This window comes from Megalopta genalis, chromosome 1, assembly GCF_051020955.1.
Source record: "Megalopta genalis isolate 19385.01 chromosome 1, iyMegGena1_principal, whole genome shotgun sequence".
NCBI classification, from domain to species: Eukaryota; Metazoa; Arthropoda; class Insecta; order Hymenoptera; family Halictidae; genus Megalopta; species Megalopta genalis.
In genome coordinates, this window is record NC_135013.1 from 26,685,834 (window position 1) to 26,705,271 (window position 19,438).

The 19,438-nt window shown below is 45.2% G+C and overlaps 3 protein-coding genes across 6 annotated transcripts; 1 reads left to right on the forward strand and 2 right to left on the reverse strand.

Moving 5' to 3' along the window:
- Window positions 1–201: 201 nt before the first annotated feature.
- LOC117220360 (uncharacterized) lies at window positions 202–15,893 on the reverse strand. Of its 2 annotated transcripts, XM_033470245.2 has the most exons (6): window positions 15,149–15,893; window positions 13,675–13,720; window positions 12,466–12,696; window positions 9,466–12,232; window positions 9,132–9,363; window positions 202–9,048 (listed from the first exon to the last, which is right to left on the reverse strand). In XM_033470245.2, exons 1-6 carry the CDS (start codon window positions 15,203–15,205, stop codon window positions 9,040–9,042), a joined length of 3,342 nt encoding a protein of 1,113 aa, XP_033326136.1. In that variant the 5' UTR covers window positions 15,206–15,893; the 3' UTR covers window positions 202–9,039. The 2 variants fall into 2 exon arrangements, with proteins under 2 accessions (XP_033326136.1, XP_033326127.1); XM_033470236.2 differs by having other exon boundaries at window positions 202–9,363.
- A 155-nt stretch (window positions 15,894–16,048) lies between these two features.
- On the forward strand, window positions 16,049–17,739 carry LOC117220371 (uncharacterized). The gene is made up of 5 exons (XM_033470257.2): window positions 16,049–16,299; window positions 16,370–16,423; window positions 16,498–16,632; window positions 16,701–16,917; window positions 17,012–17,739. Exons 1-5 carry the CDS (start codon window positions 16,190–16,192, stop codon window positions 17,543–17,545), a joined length of 1,050 nt encoding a protein of 349 aa, XP_033326148.2. The 5' UTR covers window positions 16,049–16,189; the 3' UTR covers window positions 17,546–17,739.
- Window positions 17,582–19,075, reverse strand: LOC117220378 (uncharacterized). 3 transcript variants are annotated; one of them, XM_033470279.2, is made up of 4 exons: window positions 18,920–19,075; window positions 18,544–18,784; window positions 18,309–18,460; window positions 17,582–18,248 (listed from the first exon to the last, which is right to left on the reverse strand). In XM_033470279.2, exons 2-4 carry the CDS (start codon window positions 18,733–18,735, stop codon window positions 17,978–17,980), a joined length of 615 nt encoding a protein of 204 aa, XP_033326170.1. In that variant the 5' UTR covers window positions 18,736–18,784; window positions 18,920–19,075; the 3' UTR covers window positions 17,582–17,977. The 3 variants fall into 3 exon arrangements, with proteins under 3 accessions (XP_033326170.1, XP_033326160.1, XP_076380817.1); XM_033470269.2 differs by having other exon boundaries at window positions 18,916–19,062; XM_076524702.1 differs by having other exon boundaries at window positions 18,544–19,046.
- Between the last annotated feature and the right edge of the window lie 363 nt (window positions 19,076–19,438).

Genomic DNA, 19,438 nt, shown 5'->3' on the forward strand with positions numbered 1-19,438 from the left:
CTAATTTTTTAATTTATTTTTTTTTATTCGTAAAGACACATTTACGAGTTATTCGTTCAATTTATACGTTACTTACACTTGCTAAAAATCAGAATAAATGTCTTATTGCTACTTTCACGAGCTAATATAAAACAGCTGATTTTTCAATGCTCCGTAAATCTATCGTTAAAGTGGACAGGTACGAAGAATCACGGCACGGTGTTTTTTACTTTTGAACTTTTTATTTCTTCTACTTTCTTAATAAATCAGTGACTCGAGTCGCTACAAACTGTGTATGAGTTCCTTTTATAATTTAATTACGAACGTACATAATAATGATTTCCCCGATTTTTCGTCATCCTCGCTCATTCACACACCGTTACACCACCGATAAACCCGAAAGAAACTGAACCAGAAACGCGTTCGTCGCAAAACGTAACCGATCGGATGATCTCGTTTGTCCCCGACAATTCTGCGTCCGATGAAATGCGTTCCGAAAGGGGGGATGGGGGGAGCGACCGCGACGAGAGACAACACGCGTCGTCGGACGTTGTCGCGACGCTCCCCGTCGACGAAACGGCGTTATCGACGCCGCGACATAATTTCCAACGCATAATTGCAATTTCGAAAGTAAATGCGGCGCTTTCCGTGCCCGCGCGAGACATACCTTGATCACTTCACGAAAATATCTTCCCCTTCGTACGGGAGAACGTAAAACGATCGACGGACAATAGATTCCTATAATATTTCTATAACTTCATCTAAATAGCATTTTCTCTTTTCTTTCCGGTTTGATTCGCGTTTTGCCGTGGAACAAGAACGAGCGAGCGACGTTCTGAGTCTCTCTCTCTCTCCCTCTCGTCGTTCTCTCGAGATTGTCAAAGTAACCGGACGCTTTTTCTTGTTCCTTCTACCATTCGTTATGCCCTTGTCATTCTATGGAGTTTCGATCCTCCCGCGCCGACGCTCGGAGGGTAACGACAGAGAAGCCCGACAATTTTCCTTTGAAACGATAACCTAAAGGGAAACGTTATTCTACTCGATTTATTGCTGCGCGAAGAAAATTGCTGCGGCCGCGCGGAACAGCGCTGCTCGGCTTTTATCGGACCATCATCGTGTGGCATGCGAGAAGAGATCTGGCCGTCGTTACCGCCGTTGCGCGGCGCGTACCCGGTTCGATCGGTGTGCCGTTTTTTTGTCAAAGATATCGGCCTCGGCCGAGGGAAGATGGCACAGTAACGTCGGACGCGAATACGTTTATATATTCGCTCGGAATGGCTCTTGTACGAGAACGATCCTTTAAGTACGCACGATCAACAGGACTGTCTACGGGAATGGTATGTACATTGAGAGGGGCTCTCTCCGGAGGCCTCGATGCTGCCGTTTAAACAGAGAATCGCTCGATTTGGATCGGCGCGGCCTATTAACAACCGGCCGTCGTACCCGTAAAGCGCGCTGTGCTCGGAATAATTAGAGGCGGAAGGTATAGCCGTTCCAACCCCCGGCATTATTCGCCGACCGATCCTCGTAGCTCTCGCGGAGTCTTCGAGTCGTTGAATACCTTAAAGAGGAATGAAGTCGTCCCGACGGCCGATCCAATTATTCGAGCAGAGCGGACCTCTTTATCCGCTCCGCTGCACGCTGCCAATAGCCGTCGACAAATTTACTTTCGATTCTACCGTTCGAGCGCCGTTTTACGACCCTCTCAGCTCGGCTCGACGACGATCCCGGGGCCTGTATTTTCAACGAAAAACGATCCGAAGCTGTTCGCCCGAAAGCGAGCCTTTAATTATCCCCTCGGCGAAACGCGAGCCCTCCTCGCGGCGGGGCGTCGCTTTCGATCCAGTTTATTACCCTCGGAGCATACCAACCGAAACCCTTTGCGCTCCGTTCGATTTCGATTTTCCGCGGTTATTTCGATTTTCTCGCGATTATTTCGATTTTCTCGCGATATGGAGCTTGTTTGCCGATGCAACGTTCACGTTCCGAACGATCTGCGAATTCCGTTAATGCGAACAATTCTATTGGGAAACGACGATTTCATGCGAGCGCAAAGGGTCGACGATCTGCCTTCGACGGCCTCGCTGCACCGAGAGAAGTGCACTTCTCGATCGGCGATCGTCCGAAGCCCTCGCGCGCCGTTCAAAAGCGAGCGCTTTCCTCTTAATTGTCCTTGATCGAGTCGAGTCATTCGCGTCGACTAATTTTATACGAAGGATATTAAACGCCTGCCAGAGGCCCCATTAATAGACTGCGTCGGAAAGCACTTTCGACACTTTGAACGGGACAGGCGACGCGCCGATTCGACGCGGCGCGGCGCGCCGAGACGTTTCGAGGGCAGATATTATTCCCGAGCGGAGGCTCCGGACGACGGAAACGGTCGGAGATCCGACGTCTCCGTTACATTAGACTTCCATTTGCCCTGTTTAATCCGGCCACCATCGATCCCCGGGAAACGCATTGCTCGCGTGCAAATGCGCGATCCGCAGTCTCCTCTCTCCGAGTCGAAGTGTCTACATATAGAACCGGCGTTTAAAGTGAATCTCGCCTCTCCCGGCGTCCCCTCGCACGATTTTCCCGTGTCTCCCCCTCCCCCCATCCCCCCCTGTGTGCAAGGTAAAGCGTTTCAAGATAATCCCCGACAACGACGCGACGCGTGATCGCGTCGCCGATAACCATCCGCCGCCGTGAAACAATGGCCGCGACGGCGTTGATCGCGCAATTACAACGCCGGAATCAATCGCGGGACCGATAATGGCACCGAGGACTCGATTCGAGCGCATTTCATCGCACCTGTTACCGTTGCTTGTAACCCCCACCCCCACCCCGTGTAACCCCCTCCCCAGGCCCCCTATACGTGTGTTATATCGCGTATGTACAGGTAAAAATCGTGCCCGACGGCGATTCTTTCGGATTCTCTATAAAATAAAGAAACACCTCGGTTACGCCTAATGCCACACACCGACTATGTACAGAAATTAGAACGCGAGAGCGTGTATATATATGTATGTATATATATATAATATAGATTCTTTTATGCGCGTTCCACCGACAGGGCGAGTTATCGGTGACCAGGGGGGCGAGAACAGAATCGCGGTGGTTCGCGAGGATCGTTCTCGAATGTTGCGGGATTACGGTGTTGGGATTACGTTTCCTGTCACCGGTGACTCGCCGTGCGGCCGTACGATCTATAATACCCTCGAGAAACGTTACTCGCTATTCGTAATCGTGTATATCGTTAGTAAATTCTTAGATATGGTTGTTCCGCGGCCCGGCACCCGGCACACGGGGCTCCGATCTCGACCAATTCCATTCTTCCTTAAACCAGTGGAGGGATTACGACTGCGAACGGCGTGTGGATGAGATCTACGCGCGCTGCCGGTCGAAGGTTCTTTCGTCCGATTCGTCGATCATCGATCGGACACCCATCGGTAATCGGATCCCAGCCGATCGAACGAACGAACGGCCGTACAACTTCCGGCCGGCAGCGGATAACCGAGTTGTAACGCGTGAAGTGCATCTGCGTCTGAACCGCGAGTCTTGCTTTCGTGGATCGCGGTGTTTCGTCCGCGCTTTCCGCATCGAAACAACGTAATCGGGGTCGTCGGAATCGGTTATCGACGTTTTCACGAAATAAAAGCAGCGACAGCCGCAAAGCGGATTTGCGATACTCCGCGGCAAACAATTGAGAACGAGATCGTCGTACTTCATTGTACGCTCGCGACGCTAATGGGACAACCCTCGTCCGTCCCTTGTTCCCCCGTTTGAACGATCCGGGATCGCCTTCGTTGCATCGCTCGTTTGCAGAGTTATGCTAATTGTTCGCCAGCGGTGAAAAGCGAGCGAAATTGGCACGAGGAACGGACAAGAGAGTCGGTTGGTCGATCAAAGAGCCCGGCTCTCGATCGAGACGAAAGTCGTGTCGGCGAATGCGCGAAGACCCGCGGTTCGCCCTGATCAATTCCGGACGCGTTCCTCCTGATCGGTCGAACTAAGAATAATCGCGAAAGCCAGAGCAATTCACACGTTACACGGCCAAGCTTCGTCCGAGCGTCGGGGGGCTCGTCGAAGTTAACAATTCTATGTGCACTGTTCTTTCAACAACGATCGGAGCGGCGTGCGCGCGGCTGCCGGCCAGTGCGCAGCAAGTACCCTTTACAGTAAAAATATATTATCGCTACGATAGTACTTAAACTTTTTGACTAGCATGTTTATAGAACCGATCCCCGGGGGTGCGCGGCCGCGCGCGACAAACGGGCGCGTGACCGGTCTCCGGACCGGGGATCGAGGCTTTACGACCTAGAAACCGCGAGAGACAGCTCTGGCGTGTCGTCCTCCCTCCGATGTATACAATATTTACGCGAGAAAGTGTGGGGTACAATGTCGGCTTCACCCTTAAGACTACATCCTCCCGGCTGGATAAGTACGGCCTGGCGGCGTGGAGCGCGGAAGCCACGCCCGGGAGCGATCTCAAGGTCGATATACCGCGTTCTCGACTTAACTCTACGTTCCTACGCGAGCTTAGGTCTCTCTATACTCTTAGAGGGGCCTTGCTCTCGGCCACGGTGTCTCCCGCGAGGACCTTCGAATTTTCGCCTCGGACGGTCCTCGGACCACCCCCTGGGGCAACGGGTGGGAAAATGAGTCTCGAACCCTCGGTCGTCGCGAGAATACATCCAACCATCGGCGCCGAGAAAACGGATTCTCTCGGAACGCGGTACACGGCGGGGGGGCCGGGGCGGTGCCCCAGGGAGCATTCCTGTTCCCGATTCGGGACGCCGGCGGAAGACACGTGCGCGCGCGCTCGCGCGCAAGGTATGTAAGGTGAAAGAAACAAGAGGATCGTTTTCCCGATCCCGTGGAAAAGACGGTGGGGGATCGAATGTTTATAGTCTAGCTTCCTTTTAGATACTCTACTATTCGGTTGTCAACCACACGGCAACTATTATTCAGTTTCTTCTTCGTTTCCGTATTCCTTTTCTTTCTTTCTTTTTTTTTTTGTTCAGTCTTGTGATAATACTACTTTAATACTTTTTACGATTCGCACGGTCGACCGACCGGTGTGCACGCACCCCCTCCCCATCCCCCCATACTATAGGTACCGTAATCCGCTTGCCGCGAAAGTTAGCACTGTGCACACGTAACCGGACCAGTTGGCTGGCTGGCTGGCTGAACGAACAGAGCGAGTGGTGGGAAAAGGATATAAGCGTGGCATTGCTGAAGCAATTAGTTGCTCGATTAACGGACGAGAACGCACCCCCCGGGGTCCAGGCGTCGGACGAAATTTCTTGTACAAGGCGTTCCAACCGATTTGACCGTCTATAATATCTCTGCCGTTGCTCGCTATCTGTCTAGCTAGTATCTCTCTCTTTCTCTCGAGTATTTCGTCTTTGGTATATAGATAGTACCGTTTCGAAGGGGTAAATTAAGTACTTAGGTCACTATCGGGCGATCCGCGGCCTATTCGTTTCCCAGACGGGTCAGATCAACGAGAAAGAGATCCTCTCGCGAATTAATTAACTCGTCTTTTGATTTATCTTTTTTTACCGGATAATGTTCCTCTAGAACTCAAAAAACAATATGTCAACGATAATCAGACATTGAGCGATACAATCATGATTCAGCGAACATTTCCCGGGGATAAGATCGAAAATAACGTTGTTATTAACGCTAGATTTACGGAATCCGTCAAAACGACGGGTCACTGATTTTTTAATTTACGATTGTTCATATCGTAAAGACACATTTACGAGTTATTTTATGTTACGGCAAATGATAGAATAACGCTTGTTAAAAATCAGAATAAATATCTTATTATTACTTTTATAAATTAATGTAAAACAGCTGTTTTTCTGTGCTCCGTAAATCTAGCGTTAATTGTAGCATTCTCGCAGAGCGAAGTGAAACAGCGGGACGTTTCTCGATCATCTGACGGAGATTGAGGGCGGACAGGCGCGGGACCGCCCGGGTCTCTTAACGATCTACGGTAAGTTTTAAGTATCGAGCCGATAACAATGTCTCCGGAACCTCGAGCGGACCATTTTCGATCGAACGTCCCTGTATATTGTACAAGTGGATATTCCGTTTTCCAGCTACGCCAGCTGTATTATAGTAACGAGCAAACGATTCCCGGCTAACTTTACACGGTTAATGAACCCCCGTGTACATACACGCACACACACACGGAAACAGCGAAACACGCTCTCGTTGCCGTTGATCTTTTTGATTCTGAATACTGATTTGATTATCCGCTCCGTGGAGCATAATATATATGAAACACACAGAACAATCTGCTTTTAATATATCTCACAAATGCGAAAAACGTTCGATATATCGATTAGTTCTTTCATTTCACTCTCTATCCCTCGACGGTTCTCACCCTCTCTCGCCTCACCCCAATCTCTTTCTCTCCTCTGCCCTACGCTCTCCCACCCCCGCCCCTAACCCCTCCCCCTTCCTCCCTTTAATATCAGCATATAATTCCCTAGCATTGCTATTTATTGCGTTCAGTATCACTGCGCTTGTGTATCGTCGACCGCGTCGACGCGCGTTGCAGAAAACTCGATTATCCGCGGTGCAAAGATTATTCGCGAACGATATTACACGACTGGTTGGACACATGCGGCCAGACAAAAGAGGAAACGAATTGTACACGCACAGAGAGAAGATATTCGCGGCCGGTTTCCCGGCCAGAGACGAGATCTAGTGCAATGCGCAACCTTGATTTCTTTAATCAAGATTGCACGGTAACATTTACCTTGTTGCTTTTTTTTTTTTAATGAAATACGAACCAGTCGTTCTAGCGTTCGGCTGTTCTATCGTTGAACTTCGACCGAAAGTTTGATTCTTGTTTTAGAATAAATGGATAGTCATGTTCGGTACATCGCTTTAAAGCGTAATGATTTTCCTCGAATAACTAAATTATTCTTTTAGAGTAACGGTGCATTATTATCCCGTCTCTGGCTGGCACGACCGTTTTAGCCTCTTCAAAGAAAAGTTCGAAGCTGTGCAGACACGTGAAACAGGCCTAAACTAGACTCGATCGCCCGGTACGATCACCTAGTCGTTCGCTTTTACCCCTTAATCGCCTACGTTTATAAATAGTTTATTATCAAAAAGATCCATCCTGCACCGACGAAGTAAAAATAAATATTACTTTTTTTTTCTCCCGTTTTGTATTATGTTTCGCTTCCTCCTCCTTTCGTTTCTTTTCTCTCCTATCTCACCCTCGTTTCTTTTCATCTTTTTCCTTTTTGGTAAAGAATTTCATAAACATATAGGTTCTTCGCGCAAGAAACAATCGTAGATATCCTTAAGTACGAATTAAAAAATATTCTCCGCTCGAGCGTTCGAACGCCTACGATATTACACGAAAGAACACACGGGGAACTTAATATTGCCGGTTCGCGCGTTATGCTAACAACTAATTCGTTGCGTGATCTACGTAAATGTCTAATAGGAAAATCATAGATAAATCGAGAGAAGCGATAATACGGGGGGAACGTATTACGCGTGCCGAAGAAAGTTTACCGTTTGTAAAAATTCAATAAAAATAACTTCGAGCTTTAGACCGTTCCTCATCTCTTTTTTCTTCTCTCCCTCATTTTTTCGCGTGTTCCTTAGGACTTACTCTTAGAAGATACTTATTCTTGTTTCTTTATAATCTATACATAGTGCCATCTTTGATTGCCCAGAGACTCTACAATATCCACCATATAAATCTCGTTAGAAAGAAGACCATTGACGGCTACATTACGTTTACACCTTAGCCTTTAGAAAATAACTAGTAAGTTTGAGAAACCCTGTGAATGCTTTGCAACTGACTACTTTCATTGCGTCTCTTTCAATTTTCCGTTTTTTCTTATTCCCCGTTTTTCTTTCCATTCTCTTTTCTATTATATCGCCTGTTCGGTCAGAATGCAAATAGAGATGACGTCTCATGTTAGACAGTACATGTATATGTATAAACACAGAGCCGCGAATTGCATTCCCTAAACCCCGCTGTACAGTACCCTAGAGTTTTTAGAAGTATACTCATATAAAATAAAACATATCCAAAAAACGATATATACTCATACAAAGAGTGTACGATGCACACGCTTCTCTCGCTCCTCCACTCTCTTATCTTTCTTTCTCTCTCTTTCTCTCCCTCTCTCTCTCTTTTGTTTTATCCTAGGGCAGGATTTTCTTACTATACAAACTATTACAGTTTCTTTCTTATTGAGCACATTTTAGAAATTGTTTGAGTCGTTGTAGGAAGTGTTTCGATTATTGACTTCATTTCGACTATACGCTAGAACCTAGACTGTCCTTGCCGCCGGAGGATAATCGTCCTCGGCGGCTCAGGTTCTGTTTGATTGTGCGGATTCATCTGTATCCTGTGTTTAGAGAAGAAGACATCGCAGCGACAGATATGAAAGAAAGTTTGAGAGACGACTACCTGTAGCTCAATATGATTCCTAATGCGAATCTTGGACTGTTTAAGATCGTGTCCTCAGTCTGACGGAATGACGCGCGTATGGCAGCAGCTCCCTCCCAACTATTTCGAGCACCGTGAACGTCCCCTTGATCGTCGACGATAGAAGAAACTGTCCCAGTAAAACACAATTATGTTCGATGAAACGAATATTGTGGTAGACAATAAATTGTTCTTAAGATCACGCAAAACTCATGATATTGCAGGTCGTTGGATTCGTCTTGACCACGATTATCATGCTATGACAACAAAAATATGCAATTCCATTAATGAAAAAACGTAATCGTGTTTTCCTGCGACACTCTATTTCATTATCGACAACAGGGGAGACGTTCGAGATGCTCGAGTTAGTTGCTGCATATAATATATATATATATTTATATATCTATGTTGCGAGTTGAATAAATGCATCTCTTTGGAATGCATGGTTGCCTGTTGATACGCTAGATACCCGCGTATAGTGTAAACGGTCAGGATCCCCGATTTCAATCCTTTTTAGACACGCGAATACTCTTACTGGTTTTGTTTGGAATTCCTAGGAACTTGAAGTGTTTCCGCTCGCTTCCCAAACAATGTTGCTGTGTTCAAGCTTCCTGGAAGAAGTCAACCAAGTCACGTGAAACCCACGGCCCTCGTGCTGGCGGTCCACGGTGTTGTTCCATCAGCCGTTACTTACATCGGGAAACAGAAAGTGTTCACGGGTCGGTTGCGGTTGTTCGAACGGCGAGCTGCTCATGTACCCAGGCGATGGGGACTCGCTTTTCTCGAGAACAGGCGTGATGTTCGCGTAATTTGCAGCCGGCGTAGTCAACGTTCTTCCTTGCTCGACGAGGATGCTTCTGTCTATCTTGTAATACTCCTTCCCGCTGCGGGGGCGTAGCGTCGTCGCCACTGCTCTGCCTCCCAACCTGCAACAAACGATTGATGAGAACAGGATCTTCCTATCAATGGTAGCAACCTTTGAGGACCAAGATCAATTACCAACAGGTCTTCCAAGATCGAAACTGTACCTTAAACTGTCCGGAGTGTCCGAAGACGAATGAGACGACAGCGATAGCGTCTCGATATAATCGGACATGTCGGATGTTCCACTGCTGGTGCTCCTCGAGTCGATGTAAGGAGTGCTGGACACTTCCCCGGGGCTGTTGAACCCTTTCGCGCCCTTTGGTAAACACGTGGGAATGTCAGCCTCGGCCGACGACGATTTCGTTGGTATCTTGATCTTCTGGAACTGGAAGGAGAGCTCTCGAAGCGGGTCGCTGGACTTGGACTTCCTGGGCAGGCTGCTGTGATAGCACGTGGGCGGCGGACTCTTCCGGTAGATGGACAAGACGTTCTGTTTCCTCGCAGAGGTCGACGGAGCCAGCGACAACTCGAATTCGACGAACTCGGCTGTTCTGTGGCTGAGAGAACCGGTCGAGACGCCGGAATCGTTGCTGCTGGAGGAGTCTCTGTTGTGACCAGTCTTGGATGGCACCGAAGACGATCGTCTGATCTTGATGAAGGAAGGCTGCGGCGAGGCTATCGACATCTGCCCGCTATCCTGGTTCATCTTCGTTTCCGAGTTCACGCAGGTGGTGTGACTGTCTGCCTGAACCAAGGCGGCTTTGTCAGCTTCGCTGGAGCATTTATGGATGGTCAAGGTCGACGGGAACGTGTGATTGTCGTCGTCGAGATAGTGAGCTGACTCTGCCGAGTACGATCGCTTCCTCAGCAGCAAGCTGATGTTCCCACTGGACTCGGTGCCGTTGCCGTCCAAGTAACGACGTCGCAAATAGGGGCTGGCCAACATCGCGGATCCAGGAACACGGAACTCGGAGTCTGATCGCTTCTTCCCGCCCTCGACCATCGCTGACCCAGACAGCGCGGGATTGCTGGAGCTCTTGATGCCGCTGCAGATCCTCGACAGGATCTCCTTGGAGCAAGCATTGTGCGCCGGTTGCATCGGTAAATAACCTGGGAAGGGTTTCTTTGGCGTTTGCTTTTCGGGGTCCATTACCAGATAATCGTTCTCCCTGTCCTTCACGTGGCCACACTTTTGGCAAATCTTGGACTCCTCCGCGGGGGGTTCGGGTGTCTTCTCTTTGATTTGATCGGCGAACTTCTCTATCTCCTCCTGGGATATTCCGCTTTTGGTCAAAAGATCCTTGCTGTTCTCATAATGTTCCAGCGACTGTGTGAAGTCGATATTCGCGTAGTTCGCTTGCTTAGGCTCGGGCTGAGTGTCGATCACCGGCTCGACATTCTCGTAGTTGTTGGTCCTGCTCTCCTGGAGGCAGTCGCAGTTCTCCTTCGTCTTATCATCTACGTTTTCGGACTTGTTCGTCCTCTTGGCAGTCGCGTAAATCGCGATTTCCCCGCTCGCGTTCACCACAGGCATCTTACCCTCGCCTGAGAGTTTGACGGGATGAACGGTCACCCCGGTGGGTTCAATTCCTGCTCCCCTCCTGCAGTAGGGCAGGACAAAGCCTGCCCAGCTCATCATGTTCTGACAAGGACACCCGGAGGACCTGGGAGATTGAACGGTCAGCTTAGCCGGGCAGCCGCATTGCTGCAGAACCACGGCTTGCGGAGTCTGCGGTGTGTCGTAGTTCGGATAGCTTTTTGGCAGTGCTAGGCATTCCTTGATCTTCCTCGGCGTGTCGTAATACTGATCAGGTTGGGGCGCCTGTTCGAGCAGCATGTGATGAGCCAATATCGTCTTGGGGACATCGTAGTTCTCGTATGGTCCTGCAGTAGCGGCAGCTGCATTAGCGGCGGTGATGCGACTGACCAGCTGCTGCTTTCGCGAGTGCACGCAGATTGGCTCGTTTGGCAGTGGCATTGGCGGCTTTTTCGCCTTCTTCGTGGCAGTGGTTTGGGACGGTTTCGGAGGTCTGGGTGGCAGCGAGCTGGGGCTAGGCGACACCCGCTGCGCCGTGCTCGTTTGTTGCGCGCCCTTTGTCTGCGAACAATGGCATTCTACCTGCTGCTGCGATTGCTGGGTGCCGGAGTAGTCGCTGTCGTGGCTGCTGGTGCTGTACGAGGACAGCGACAATCTATCCAGGGTACGAGCTTGCAAATGGCAGCCAAGATTGTTCATAGTTCCAGCGGGGCTGCTCACGCTGCTCGCGCCGGTGGTGGTCGCCAGGGTCGACGACTTCGAGACAGTACCTAGCTTGCTGATGCAACTAGCGCATCGCTCCAGAGCGGACGTCCCTTGACGAGTAAGGGAACAGCTGCGCCAATCGCCTGGCTGGTCTGGCAGCTCCGACACCGAGATCGTGTCTCTGCTGCTGTAATCCCTGTCGAGCTCCGTCTGCTGCCTGCTTTCCGCCGACGACCAATAGGGAGAGCTCTCGTTCTTGCAGCTGTCGCACTGCTCTTCGTACGTCGATGAGTAAACAGTCGAGGGGAAGAAGTCGCTGGCTCTAGTCTCCGACCGGGAAAACTGACGGCGAGGGCTGTCCTGCGACAGTTGCTCCCGACTTAGCGGCCGCTTCTTCGTCAGCTTACCCTCCGCAGCTAGTTGCAGCATCTTCACGATGTCCTCGCCTTGATCCGTGATCAACACGTGCAGACCCTCTCCACGGCCACATCTCGAACCGCCCTCGAAGCAGAACCGACCCTCCACCACCCCGTAACGTCGGAGATGCGCGATCTCCCAAATGCCCACCAATCGAGGCGGTATGCCAACAGTAATGCAAAAGCGGCGATCCTGAATGTGCAAATGGGCCGGTCCGTTCGTCAGCTTCGCCTTCGAGGGCACCGTCGAGATCAGGATCAGGAATTGCTGGTCTGAAAGTGTTAACCGCGGTCAAATAAAAGATATATCGTTAAGCTCAACTTCCTGCAGTGACACAGTTCTTTTAGACATCTTTTGCAAGCTCTTTAACAAGACTCAACAGGGGACAATATTTTTGCATTGAACGATCAATGACAGATTCTGATGACCTAAAAGGACAGTGTGTCTTCGCAGAAGCAATCGGTTAGCTCTGTTTCTTTTCCCTGTCTTGAAGAAGAAGACGCACCTTCGCCAAGGTTGTTCGAGATCTTCACTTGCCATTGGATCAACCGTTCTCTGGTATCGAACGCCAAAACGACCGTAACGTCCTGGCATATTATAGCGATCGTGTTCGACTCCTTGTCGAGAGTGAAACCGCTCTCCACGCCGAGAAAGTGTTGCAAGCTCAAGGAAGCTTTCGTTTGGCCCTGCTTGTATCGATCCTTGCTATCTCCGTACAGTTGTAAATGAAGACAATCTGGAATCGATTGGATCATTATATTCCGGCGGGATGATCGTTCGATTGTTGAACATTTTCTTGGAAATTGTTCGGCTGAAATTTGATTCGTACTTTTAACAATATTACTCTAGAAATTAAACAAGAATTTGATTCGAAAATGTTATCTCGGGGAACGTGAAACTCTAAAAAGATAACAGCCTGAGATTCTGGCGATTTAATTTTATTCTGCTTTGAGAAATAATTCAATATTCGGTAATTTATTAATTCGAGAAACGTCCATAATTTCGCTGGTATTGTTTGCTCGTGAATGAAAGGAAAATATTTTCATAGTGCGCTATTAATACAGTCATTCGGACGTGGGTATAGCTGACGAAATCCATTTAGACCCTTCTATGTACTCTAAACTAATTCTCCCTACGGAAAATTTATGAGCTACTGGTGTCCCCAAGTTCTAAAATATCCTCGAGTTACAAGGGCCCAGGTATTAATGGTTATTGCCAGAAGCAAAGCTCTTCTTGGAAATTTTTTTGTTTCTTCAGCCAGTCAATCTGTAACAGATGTGCCAGCTGCCACCCTAGGAAGGTCCATGGGGAGGGATTCTTCATGCTGATAACAAGTAAGGAAATTCTTTCAGGAGATTAGGACCAGAAATGTGCTAGGAAATAGAATTGCTTTGCTTGTAGCTTCAAACTGTAAATGTTGCAACATCTGCCTCCTTCCTTGATAACAAATGGAATTTATCATCAGACCCTTGGTCAATATTAATTGCACCATGGATAAGATAAAGAGACCGAGAAATTTATTATCAGGGTGTGTATGATGCACACTATGAATCACACATGGTGTATTTCACAATCAAGTCGGTGTGGTCTTGTCATTAAAATATTGGAGTTTCGTATTTTCGGCGTATTCGCTAATTAATTATTTATTTTATGTATTATATTATATTATGTATTTCGCTAATTAATATTAGCAAGTATAGAAAATAACATTTACCTGCGACTGGTGACAGTTTCCTCATAACACACCACCGTGATTTCCACTGCAAGGTAAACAAAGAGGTTTGACAAGGTTCCCAATTATTTTCATCTTAAGAAAGTATACATAATTATATTCTCATGGATGTAATTAAACGCTCTCTGTTAGTGCTTGCTGCTGCTACAATAACAAGCATGACCTGGTACATTATGCTGATTTACATAAAGTGCCCCACATAGGGAAACATTGTGCACATGTATTACATATTTGTTCGAGTCCATTTAGGCCCCCCCTGCACCCCTGGCATGATGAAAGTAAAAAGAGTTCTCAACCCTTTTTGATTCAACTGACTTCTTCACTGACCCCAATGTAAATAGAAGAAAATGACCTAGCTTTTTTATGGTCTTGTGCCTCCTCATTCCTTTCCCATTAACTTCCTCAAGCTTTCAACGAACTACTTAATCATTGGAACCCACATTGAAATCAGATTGGGACACCTTCATTCGACTTCTTAGCCGTGGGGGAAAAAAGTTGGCCATTGTATTTAAATTTGAATGGACTCGGCATATAAATAGAGGAGATGTTTGAATGACATTTATTGAAAACTTTCAAATAATATCAATAGAATACAATAACGAAATGCCTTTGGTTATTGTTAACATCCCAGGCAGAAAATTGTCTAACTTTAAAGCATTATGACCAAGTATATTGTATTCTCATACATTCAAAACATTAATATCAGACTCTGGTCTTTTTATGCAAATTTCTATTTTTACGCGATCTATTTCTCATTTTTTAACATACTGATTTCTTCGTGTTTCCAATTTTTCAACAGATCGTAAATTGATAAAGATCCACAATCGAATTACTGCACATTAATCTGCACATGTAGGGTGTCAAGTAATATTTTTATAGAGTTCAATGAACTGTAGGGAACTAACAGGATCATTGAGAGCAGAAATAGGTCTATGAAATTATTGCTCTATGTTGTTCAACAACGAGAACGAATATTGCACGTACACGAATCAGACCAGCAACAATCGAATAGGCAATCGAAGAATTCGATTTATCATAGCAATGGCATAAATCAATTAAGGCCACATCTGTTGAGGTGAGTCCAATGTACAATACATGCGTGTTAAGCGTGCACGTTATACTAGCTGTATAATAATTTTCTTTTCTTTCTTTTTCTGATTACACTGTGCTCAAGCGACTCTGAGAGGTGACTATTGCACGAGCACGAGTTCCGACGAAAATTTCTCGCCGACGAATTTCGCCGACGTCGGTGAGAAATGCGTGCACACGGGCAAAGCAAAGAGAAAATAGTAGCAGCGTTCGATAAATTGACAGGAGAAAAAATGTACCGCCGGCGTTATTTCGCCGAGGACCGAGCCGAGCAATTATACGATTTATGTTAATTGGTTGGCCGGATCCAGGGACGGGGGAAAGGTGAGCGGGTAGTTAACAGAGAAATTCGATCGAGGCTACTCACTTTTTTGCCGTCGCGAAATTTCACGTTTCCCTCGATAATACAATTATTATCCACCATTGTAGAAGGCCGCTGCTGCTGCTACACTGCTTTTAGGTGTTTTTCTCATCACTACGCGAAAGCACTCGGATTTAATCAACGCTGCACATCGAATACACCGTAGAAGCACAGGCAACGCTCAAAGAACACCGTGAACGACAGCGTTTTCCCGGGCCGCGAATGACTTTCCCACGCAAAACAACAACCATGGGGCTCGGCGTTTTCACGAATCACGCGGCAAAATCCATACTCCGCACCGTCCGCGGCGAGCATCCATCTTGACAATCTTGGCTTGCTGCGTGCACTGCTCTGCGGTCCTGCTCCCTTTCGAGAGCGTATTCTGCACATTATCCATTCCCCTGCACTTCGAACCACTGGCGTAACACCTACCTTTTTCTACACCCACGAAAATTCCCTCCGACTGGGGGCGCCTATGCGCCCCAAGGCTCCATTTACAACGCTGCACGCCGTTACATTTCGGCGATCTCGACGAACAATATTCGATCTCGCTCTCGCACGCTCCTCTAAAATATAGTTGCTTAGAAGATCGTCTCTTAGTTTTGAGATTCTTTAAAATTTGTATATCGGTATCTTTAACCTATTTATTTCTATTTTTACTATGCAAAAGTGCAGCCAAAAGTAGATTTTATATTGACTTTCATCAAAAAAGGAGGATCTCGATGTATTTTGATTCTAAGATTTCAATATAACAGTGTCACGTATTAAATATTTTAATTTGAAAGTATTATCGCGATCCCTAGCGTATGATGACCGGTTGAACAGTACGTAATGCTGGACACTGTTAACTGGGGCTGAGAACTAGTTCCACGTTGCCACCGCACTGGTCCATGGCGTTTCAGACTCAGTTGAACTCAGTTAGGCTTCGTAAGGACAGAGAACACACGTGCTGTGTTGTCCTTTGTAATTTGCGGCGTAGTAAGGAGCCATCTATTTATAAGAAAACTTAACCTATGTCAATACATTGGAGTTTTTCGATTGTTTACCATGAGTATGCCGGTATTAACGAAACAACAACAGAAACACAGCCTGTCGGCGAAGAAGACCTCTGTTAAAGGATTGCGAAACGTTCTAGCACAACCGCAAGACAGTTTTTGGTAGGTCTCCGTTTCATAATATTGATGTTTCATAAATGAAACGCGAATAATTGGTAATTACATTTCATAGGCCGATCGTAAAAGAATCGAAGAAACGTTCGCAACTGGAAAATCTTTTAATGAAGTAAGTCGAATGTGGTATATAATGGTATGCTAAACTATTGTGAAAATGTAATTTGCACAATTCATTAATTGTAGGTTGATGCCGACTGTAAAACGCCCGAACTGTACGATTCCTTGGTCCCAGCTGAAACAAATGGACAAGGATGAACGAAGGAAATTGAAGAAGGAGTCAGTTCTGAAACAAGAATGTATTCCTGATGCTGAAATACTGTAACTATCTTTATTTACCGTGTTAAGTGTTATTTCTTAAATTTCTATATTGTTCCCATTTGTTTTAGAAATTCAGTTGTCTTCGGTTTGAATGCTATTACAAGGGCTCTAGAGAAGAATACTATTTCCTGTGTAATAATGGATGCCAATATTGATCCGCAACTTCTAGTGAAACATATTATTGTTATGGCGTGGAATAAAAAGATACCCATATTAACATTACCCAACTTTAAAACCACTATATTAAGTGCTATCGGATTTTCATCTGCCGCCTGTGCTCTTAAGGTACAACACTAATATATATTATATTTGTATATTATATTATATTATATATTATATGTATATTGTATTTGTTATATTTATATTGTTTTATTTCCAGGATATTGTGGCAAAGTCACCGCAACATCATTTTTATCAACTCTATATGAAAATGTGTGATATATTTAATGATACACCTTTACCAAAATATTCGCTTCAATTATTTAAAGATGTCGAAGAACATTCACATGAAATAGTGGACGAAAAAGACATGATAAATTTGGAGAGTGAGTCAAAAGTAAATGTTTCTGAACCAATTAAATTTACATTATCTACGGATGTGTATAAATATAGAACATCGCGCAAAGAGCGAGCATTTATTCCTCCAAGTGCAATGAATAACTTCACCAAAGAAAAAACCGATACAGATGACTTTATTTCTCTTACTAATTATGACACAGACGAGTTCGACGCAAATATTCATAAAAATATGCGGTATATAAATATTCATAAAAATAAATATAGGGGTAAAAAGAATTTTAATGTAAATAAAAATGCTGCAAATATTACCTACTTACCTTTGAAAGTAAAACGATTGCAAGGTAATAGTAATCGCGTGAAAGCTACAAAAATGTCGAAACAGAAGAAAAAGTGATAAAATGACAATGCATGTATCCAAATATCTGAGATATTGGAGCTAATAATTTTTATTTTAAATTACAATAAATACGGAATATGTAAATACAATTGTACAAGACTATTACCGTTTATATAAATGTACAGAAATGTAAGAATACAGAATGTAAGGTCTTTTTATACATATAAATACATTATATACAAAACTTATAATTGTAATTGAACTAATTCTGTAGTTTCGATTCTTGGAGCCTATGTTTCTTATAATAGGACTGACGTCATGATGGAAGTATCAGTCTTTTAGACATAATGTTCTTACTTAATTGACTATAAAACAGTTTTGTCAACAGGTTGTCGCTCGCATGTAAAATTGTTATATTTTTTAAATGCAAAATGAATGTTACAATATCAATCTCACGTGTATATATTTGATACCTAAACAACTATAATATCATACAGGTAACGAAGAATTCACAGAAGACTTGAACATTCTTGAAAAAAACATTAAACCCTTAGTACCTCCAGGTATATGACTCACTAAGAACGACAACATAGCTATTGTTTGCAGAACAGCGCACAGTACTGTCAAGGGTGTAGACTGTAAATGTAAAGCGAAATACAACGTTCCAATCAGAGTGGCCAAGAAGCACACTGTAAAACACCTCCTTTCAGCAGTGAATAATGATTTCAAGTAATTTACAGGGCCCAGGAGGAAGCAGAAACTATAAAATAAATGTAATTAGAAATTTTCAATTATTTCCATTTGTATAATTTGCACGTACCTCGAAAGGAAGAATACGCTTCCCAATGTGTACAGGAGAGCAAATTTCCTTGCTTTAAGTAATAAAACTGGAACATAGAGCGCAGACAGACAGAAACAAAGTACACCCATGCCAAAGCATACGACAAACGCGAACAACCTCTGCATCCGTGACTATCAGGTACAAAAATGTAATTTATTTACTTATTATGAAATGGATATTTGACGTTTGAGGTTATGTACGGGAATATACTAACCATAGTAGGGCAACATTCTTTCTGTGCACCTTGTATCCAGCCTGCTTCTTCTACTTCCTCGTCGCCGCTTCTTCCGAACCATTTTCCAATGTTCGTTTTCGGCAGTGTCACCGACGGCACCGTAATTTTATATTGTTTTTCATTTTTATTGCTTAGAAGATATTCGTTCAGCTCTTTGTTAAGATCGGCCATTTTGACACGTTGCCATGCTCTATATTTACCAGATGTGTGTGGACGGATTCTAAATTCAAATGAATATTGCAAACGTCGGTGTTTATATGACTCAAAATCTACTTAGAATGAAATCTTTTACAACATCGTTTACAATTAAAACATAGATTCAGTGTGACAGCATATACATAATGTACGTACGCACATATAAACAGAGGGATTGGATACGATTGGATGCGTGAGTATCCACGCCCGGGTTTTCGGCGCGCCAATGCGATAACTTTAAACTGCTGGGATCTGTCACGTTTGGCTCCACGTTAGCAGAGTTTCTAACCCACATATTCCACAGTAGCATAATTTATAAATAAATGTTAGTCGTCTGAAACGAATGATTCGTACCGTACTTGCCGCAAGGCGTAATGTAAATTTCGGCAAAAATCATTTGCTCCGCAAATCTAAAAATAAAAATTTCCGAAAGTGGCGCCACCTGTGGACAAATGTAGAAGCTCCTTTCAGACTTCTGTACAGCGCCGATACATGCAGTGACAAAACGCTCAAACTGGTAGACAATTATCAACGGAGGGCTATGTAATTATCATGTGTGGTATATAGTCAAATAAATGAAGTTAATTATAATGTTAACATCACAGACGAGATATAGGAGCAGACTTCCATAGTCTGTCTGCGATATAACTTAATAATTAATCCATGCAAAGTGTCGATA